The following is an 8,141-nucleotide window of genomic DNA, read 5'->3' as shown; positions in this document are numbered from 1 at the left end:
AACGTCGTGATACCATAAAGATACGCATTACAGATAGAGCAGAGCCGACATAGGCCTGCATGTAAATGGAAATGTCCCACCGTTAGAAAGAGAAAAAAAACCTCGATACCCTATCAATTTCTGTGCTTTTTGATTGATGTAAATGTACAACATTTATGACCTATTTATATACGTAATTATTAAAAGTGTAACCAATGACCATTTTCTTTCCCTTTTTAGCTGCAGTACAGAGGTCTGGCCACCTCGTACGAAAATCGATTTATCGATAGGAATCAATCGTATCTCCGATTTTGAGTCACATGGTTCTGGGATCGACGGTTTCGTGCCTGAGACGGCTCTGAATCGCTCCCACCAGCCTGCATGCCACACCGCGGCCCATCGCGAGAAGCGAACAGGGCCGCGCTTTATACGCGTAGTGTGATCTGCCAAGGAAACAACGCACGCCTGTGCAACTCGTGATACCGACTGTTCGACGATCCACGTTGTTTTTGCCAAATCGGAATTGAAACCGTCGAACCTCGCACGATACGAGACAGCGTGTCGAGGTAATAGGAGGTGGAGACACAGTGGGGGTGCGTGAAAACGAGCAAGTATTCGTACATACGCGCAACGTAACGCGATTGTTGGTCCAGAGTACAACCCGGAGCGCCGCTAAGTATTTTCCGCGTGAAATTTACAGTGTATCATTGTGTACGCACCAATAGAGGCGATGCATGTAAACGTGATAGGAGACCAGAGGATGCGCAAGTGAACGCACGCGGTCGAGTTCAATCCCTACGGCCCTGTCGGTGTTAGTATATCGTGGAATTTCGCGGTCGAACGAGTCAACGGCCTTATCGTCGCTAGGCGAACAGTATTTCTCTCCTCTGCTCGTTATCGCTTCGTTGACAAGAAAACGTTTCTTCAACCGAAACCGGCGTGACATTTGTGAGTTTTACCCGTAAGTACTACCCAGGGATCCTAGGGGGCAGAGATGGGAGAGATTCTTATCTAGATGAACGATTCAAACCAGAGATAACTAACTATTCGTTGGTACGATTACAGTTTGAGTCGTGAATATGAAATATTTTTGGATGAATAGGTTGCATAAGTGTCGCGATTATTAGGTCTGGGTATTAATTCTGTGTATTTGTATTCAATCTTTTATAAGTAGAGGGCGGATTTTTTGCATTTATGGCGTAGAGTAATATGGAAAATTATGTATGTTGAATGTAATAATTAGACTGCGGATCTTTATGCAAAATAGAATCTTCGCTAACGTGCCTACAAAAATTGAACCTAAATAGGAATTTATTTTATTCTGCAGATATTATAACATGAACTTTACTTTCAATATTTTTTATATTCTTCCATATTGTTTACATTTTGTAGCTTCTAACACGTTCAAATTTCCTTTAAATGCATAAAGATCCGCATTCTAGTAATAATATTGTTATTTCGTTTTGCATAAGTGTACATACAGTGGTGGCACTATATTTACGTACACTTTATATTTTAACTTTAAAATCTGACTTAATCCTACACAGTTCATACAGTCGTACCAACAATTTGTTTCTAAGAGTGTTGAACCCTGGTGTACATATTTACAGTACAACTTTGACTTATTTCCAGAAAATAAGTACTTTGTAAACGTTTTGTTTCGATCTATCGGTTTTGTAGTGGACAACTACTTACGTACGCTGTTGTTTCGCACAGCTAAGCCACATGTAAACGATATTTACCAGTATTTGCTCAGCATTGTTTACGGTTAAACGTATTACAATAATGCTGTGATGAGTAAAGGAAGAAAAATCACGCAAGAACAACTGCGTGAAGGATGAAATGTCCTATGGAAAGATTTCCGTAAAATTAAAAATATCCGTTATGGTTTGACATCAAGCTATACAACATATTACCAGACAACGTTCCTCGTAAAGCGAGACCTTGAAAAACTCATTAAAGAACTGATCGGAAGATTCACTGACTATCTGAAGCGGACAGATTCAAAACTCTAATTGCCATCCATGATGAAATATCAACAGATTTTCGTGAAAAAAAAAATACATGTCGAATTGAGTAACCTCCTCCTTTTCGAAGTCGGTTAAAAAGTGTTAGAACTGTCCAGCGAAGACTCAATGAGTTTCAATTATACGGACGCGTTGCCAGAAAGAAACCATTCATTTCAGAAAAAAATCGTCGGGTTAGGATTGCTTTCGCGAAAGAACATGTAAAATAATACAGAGTAATTTTTACAGATGAATCAAAATTTAATCGATTTGGATCTGATCGCAAAGTATACGTGAGACGTCGCAAAGGAGAAGAATTTAATAACAATTGCATTAAACCGACTGTAAAAGACGGTGGTGGGGTGTCACTCGTTTGGGGGGCCATGACAGTGAAAGGTACAGTAACTGTATAGCCAATGTATAGTAATGAAAAGACTTCAAAAAAGTAAAAAAATTACGCCAAGTACATGAAAACGTGGAGGACTCAAGGAGTTATCATTGAAAAATACAAGATCCCCATAAAAAACTACAAGAAAATAGGAAAAGATGTGATTAAAACGCAAAATAATGAAAGTGCACTCATAATATTGTCAGAGTTTTAAATTGACGAATTACCTAAAAGTCTGTGAGAGAGAAAGTATGTGTATCGATGATCTAAGAATGCCTTGCCTGGCCACGCCAAGCATTTGACTTCCAGGCCGCGGAAATCTAGTCAAATCATCTGGCAGCTCATTTCGATTTCACATCTTTTTCTACTTTCTTGTAGTTTTTTATGGGGATCTTCTATTTTTCAATGATAACTCCTTGAATCCTCCACTTTTTCATGCACTTGCCGTAATTTTTTTACTTTTTAAAAGTCTTTTATCGGATCTCACTTCTTTTTACAAATAATTTATTATATAGAATCTATTTTAAATTTATAAAGATAAAATTGACATTTCTGTAAACTCTACATAAGAAGTCTAAATTATTATTTGTTTCTTTAATTGAATAGAGTAAAATAAAGGGAGAGGGGATAACAAAAGCAGATATAGATATACATATACGCGGTGACGGATAATTTTTCATGTACTTTGCAATTTTTTTTCTTGCTGCAAGAATTTTTAATGTTAATGATGAAATGAGAAAATGACTCCATTTTTATAAGCTCTACATAAAAAGTCTAAATTAAAAACACTTTAGTGGTATGGATCTATTCTGTATAAATGAAGGTACCTGACAATTCAGATTTTGACAATTTACCTTGTAATGAAAATGGATAAACATTTTACAACACTGGCTGCAATTTGTTGACGAATAACCTCCAAGCCTGTGGTTTCCTTCATTTGTATAAGCTCTGGATAAAAAGTCTAAATTCAAAACACTTTGGTGGTATGGATCTATATTAAAAACAGTTTTCTGCATGAATAAAGGTATCTCGCAATTCAGATTTTGACAACTTACCTTGTAGTCAAGATTGATCAACACTTTACAACACTGGCTGCAATTTGTTATTAAACCCTACATCAGAAATCTAAATTGAAAACATTTTGCTAATATAAATATAATTAATAATGCAATAGTGTAACAAGTTTTGACACTTGGCAGGTTGTGAATGATGACATCTGTTTGGACTCTCGACGCTCGATGGCGACGAGCCATGCCGAACCGAATGATTCCGAGAGTCGACGAACGACTCTCGGCTTTTGCTTAGCTCCTATTGGCTAAGGGTTGACGACGGGAAAATCATACAAAAAATACCGTCTCTAGCAGATTCGTGACATGATATTACGATATTTCAGTTGTACGTGGACCGATTTTATTGATTTTGGTTTTATTCGAAAGCTTATATGCGGGTTACACGAGAAAAATGCCTTTAAATTTAGAAAACATTGCAGGCGTGTTGAGATATTCATGAAAGAAGTTTCAGGTTAGGTTGGAATGGACCATCTCTCCTGTAAAAGATACGTGGTAGCTCCAACGCCATATACATATACGCGGTGACGGATAATTTTTCATGTACTTTGCGCCGAGACGCTGCCGCGTCTCTAGATAGAAAACATACGAAAAATATACAATAATTTATGTTCAATATATTCTATATGCAATTGATATAATATATTTGATATTTCATTTTGCATAGTTGCACATACCTTTCGGTTATGTTTAGCTTTCGGTTATGTTATGTATATACTTATTATATTACCTTGTATTATAAATGCATCAAATCCGCAGATTTATAACTAGATAGATATTCTTACAAAGTCATTTTAGTACAGTAGAGTACCAATCTTTTGAATTCTCAACCTGATGTCTATTACGGTGTACTTAAACTCACCTATACACATCTCTATACATAACCTAAGATTTAACCTGATGGATATTGCAATGCATCCATATGAACTTTAGTAGCCATGAAATTTTGCTTAGTGTTATTCTTTTACAATTACTGTAATTACCAAATATACTTGTAATCTGGTAGAGTAATAATACAGCCTAATATTTTAGTTAATTGTTATTATTCTACGAGTATTATAACTACTTGTTCTACTTGTAATCTGTTAGGAAAACAACGATAAGCAATTTGTCGGTTACTGAACTTCGTATATAGATAAATTGTAATGACTAGACTGCGGATCTTTATGCAAAATAAAATGTTCCCGAACATGCCTACAAAAATCGAACCTAAATAGGAATTTATTTTATTCTGCAGATATTATAACATGAACTTTACTTTCAATCTTTTTTATATTCTTGCACATTGTTTGCATTTTGTAGGTTCTTGCACGTTCAAATTTCCTATAAATGCATAAAGATCCGCAGTCTAGTAATGACCATCAGGCTGAGACTTCAGTTATGCATCAAAGTGTATGGTTAAGATATGTGTCGATCTCAACATCAGTTCGAGAATGTAGAAGGTTTGCACTTTACGTAACAAAATATCGAGTAAATATTTTTACTTGAACTAGAATTACAAGAAGAAAAATGTGTATAATAAATAAGTACTAAAGGTTTGAATATAAAGACGCAGAATTAACTTTTATACCTAATAGATTGCTATACGTTCACTTTAGTAGTGTATTATTTGAGTGGAATTTCGCCTATTTGTACTGATCAGATAGCGCTATTCGTGTATGTACAGTATGTAGGAAAAGTCTTTTTCAGAAAAAATAAAAACGCGAATTAAAATATTTAATGTAGCTCTCAATCGATTAAATCATATCGGAAATAATTTATTACAAATAATTGTTGATAAAGTTTGATACACGAGACTATAAACAAGGTCAAAATTATAAACGAGGACGTACAAACATATGGTTAAATAGGTTATCTATTGTAAGAAGCATTGTATCGAGTGAGATAATAGAAATTGCCAAGACAAGAAAAGTAAAAACAATATTAAGAGTAGAAGGTTCGCCTCATTACTAGCATATTAATTAAACTTTGGTTATAGGAGCAAATTATGTTTTAACAAATCGAATTGAAATCAGCCAAAATTCAAGTTAACATTTACCTATGGCATGTATCATTTCTTAATGATGTACTGGGTAGATTCATAACCAGTGATGAGTAAACCCCTAGGCTTCGAATAAATCTGAAGTTTGCCAATATGTTTGTCTCGTTTCCTCTTTCGAATACTTCCCAAAAATGGAAACGAGACAAACGCATCCGCAAACTTCAGATTTATTCGAAATCTAGGGTTTTGCCCATCTCTGTTCATAAGTAACATCAGTTTCTTTAAGGGGGTATTATCGTCTAGAAGTTTGTTTTTTCAGTAATTTTTAGGAATTAATTTTCCGAAAACTATCAAACCTACAGTACCAGGGTTTTTTTTATGCATAACCAAACACGTTTCAACTAACAACATAAATTTTTATGAAATACTTCATTGGAATCTACACAAATTATGCGCTGTTATGGAGGTTGTGGCTTGAGACGCTCGTTCAATCGAACGCACAGGCTGTGGCGGTTCTAGTCGTCTGAGACAGAAAAACAAATTTTTTTTTTCAATCTATATGAATGTAGTTATCGTCTGAACTAGAATTAAGTAAGTACTAAATGTTTTATCGGAATCGCAGCTGTTTGAAAATTAAGGTTTAATTTTCCCGGAAAATTGTCAACTAAAATATGAGAGCAGGGCTAAAATATTCTACCTATCGGCATAATTCTAGCTCAGACCAAAGGTGATGGTGCCCTCGAAATGTGTGTAAAACCAGAAGTCAGTCGGTCCAATAGTTTTTGAGAAAAACGTGCGCCCGACTTGAAAAATGTCGTTTCGAAAAAAACGCGTTTAAAGTTTGTTATACATTTAGCACTAATACTGGTGAACAGCCTTTAAGCTTCTGTAACTATGAGAGCTCTACGAATTTCAAATTAATATTTTAGAGGCATTTTCTCAAAACCACACATAAGAAACCGCAAAAAAAAATCGAATTTTTGAAGTTTCTAGACGATAATATCCCCTTTACCTACAATTTATTTCTAAATATATTTTTACATACTAAATCTTAATTACTTATACAGGGTGTCCCAAAAGTCGGGGAGGAGCCGAAAATGGGGGGTAGCTGTGATGATTCTGAACAAAAATTTCCTTTGCAAAAATGTCGGATGGGGCTTCGTTAAGGAGATATTAAGCGAAAACCCCGACCAATCAGACAGCGCGTAGACCGTTGGAGCGGCCGCGGTAGCGAAGGTTACGCGCTGGCGGCCGCGCTTGTACGCGAACAAGTGACTCGACGTGCATCGAAGGACATTGACGCTGCCGTCTAGTGCGAAGCCTTCGCTACCGCGGCCGCCCGAACGGTCTACGCGCGCTCTGATTGGTCGGGGTTTTCTCTTAATATCTCCTTAACGAAGCCCCATCTGACATTTTTGCAAAGGAAATTGTTATTCAGAATCATCTCAGCTACCCCCCATTTCCGACTCCTCCCTGACTTTTGGGACACCCTGTATAATCAGCCTATTTGTTTGTCATTTGTTCCCATGTAGAAGATAAATTAAAAATTGTTACCTGCGGAGGCTTCCCGAAACCACAATTATCATCAGTTCCTGTCATGACCAAAGAAAGGATCCTTCCGTAGTTTGTTGCATATTCACGTGTCCTTGAAATAGTAGAAACGTGAAAAATGTAACGCTCGCGGGTGGAAATACTTGATGGTGTAATTGCAGGGGTTCGTTGTACCAAGGAAGGCCGATCGTCGATCGTCGTTCTCGAAACGACGAATTACAAATCGGGAAGCAGGAAGGGAAACAAAGGAGAAAAGAAGAGGGCGCCAGTACAGATATATCGTCGAGTGTGACTGGACGGAAAGACGTGGGCGATTCCCAAGTGCCGGGTGCCTGGTTCGTCGTGTTATTGCGAGTGTGTCAGTGAGTGTGCGGAGGCGAACCTAACCTAGTCGTTCGTCGCGCGCTATCGATCAAGGAGCCATCGGTTTTAAGAGGACTCGACTTTTCCATCTTTTTTTTCGGTGTAACCGGCTGTGGCACTCGTGATCGTGCAAACAAGTGAATAATACTTAGTGCGTTCGTAAGTTTCCCGCTGACGAGCGTTCGCCACTCGTGCCGCTTCTCTGACGTGCGTGTTTCGAGCAACGTGAGTTCGACGAAGATAGTTGCACGAGTTTCGTCTTTCGTCGCGTGTAAGGAGGACGGGAAGAGTGAGGAAACGACAGGAGGAGAAGCTAACGGTGGCAACCGATACGAAATCGGAAGTGATCGTGTCCGAACATCGGAAACGATTCTATGCGGCAAGATGATGGAGACACAGAATTACTGGGAGGAAAACTCCGCTCATTCCATGCAGGTGAAATACGAGAGGTGAGTGCTTATCACGTTATCGGTACGTTGAAAAAAATCGTGATCCGCTGGATCAGTGTTTTTTAAATGTTGTCTTCTTGTAGCTCGAATAAATTTCTTATCTAGATAAAAGCTTGACGAGTGAAAGATGAACGACCGCTTATTTATCGCGTGTTGAACACGAATTACAATCGGAATTATAGAATTAGCTCGTGGTGAAGAAATAGCAAATTAAACGTTGTGAATACGTCGGTGTACGTTGGTTTCATGAGCTATCTATTTTTCGAATATACAGTGAATGTAGAAAGTATTCGTACACCGATCAATTTCCAAAAAAACTATGTAAAATTGTAATTTATTAACTTATTTTTTATAAAC

The 8,141-nt window shown here is 37.4% G+C and overlaps 1 protein-coding gene across 4 annotated transcripts in view; it reads left to right on the top strand.

The window, feature by feature from the left end:
* Window positions 1–222: 222 nt before the first annotated feature.
* LOC128888598 (transcription factor cwo) overlaps window positions 223–8,141 on the top strand; it is a 112,367-nt gene continuing 104,448 nt past the window's right edge. Inside the window, exons 1-3 of one of the 4 annotated variants that reach the window (XM_054145614.1) lie at window positions 223–572; window positions 680–940; window positions 7,134–7,784. In XM_054145614.1, coding sequence (XP_054001589.1) covers window positions 7,720–7,784 — 65 coding nt within the window. In that variant the 5' untranslated portion in view covers window positions 223–572; window positions 680–940; window positions 7,134–7,719. Of the gene's footprint in view, window positions 941–7,133; window positions 7,785–8,141 lie in introns of all 4 variants that reach the window. The other 3 variants (XM_054145616.1, XM_054145615.1, XM_054145613.1) reach the window with 3 other exon arrangements.

Source organism: Hylaeus anthracinus, unplaced genomic scaffold (assembly GCF_026225885.1).
Source record: "Hylaeus anthracinus isolate JK02 unplaced genomic scaffold, UHH_iyHylAnth1.0_haploid 11994, whole genome shotgun sequence".
NCBI classification, from domain to species: domain Eukaryota; kingdom Metazoa; phylum Arthropoda; class Insecta; order Hymenoptera; family Colletidae; genus Hylaeus; species Hylaeus anthracinus.
Note: the sequence above shows the minus strand (reverse complement) of the source record. Positions and strands in the feature narration are given on the sequence as shown.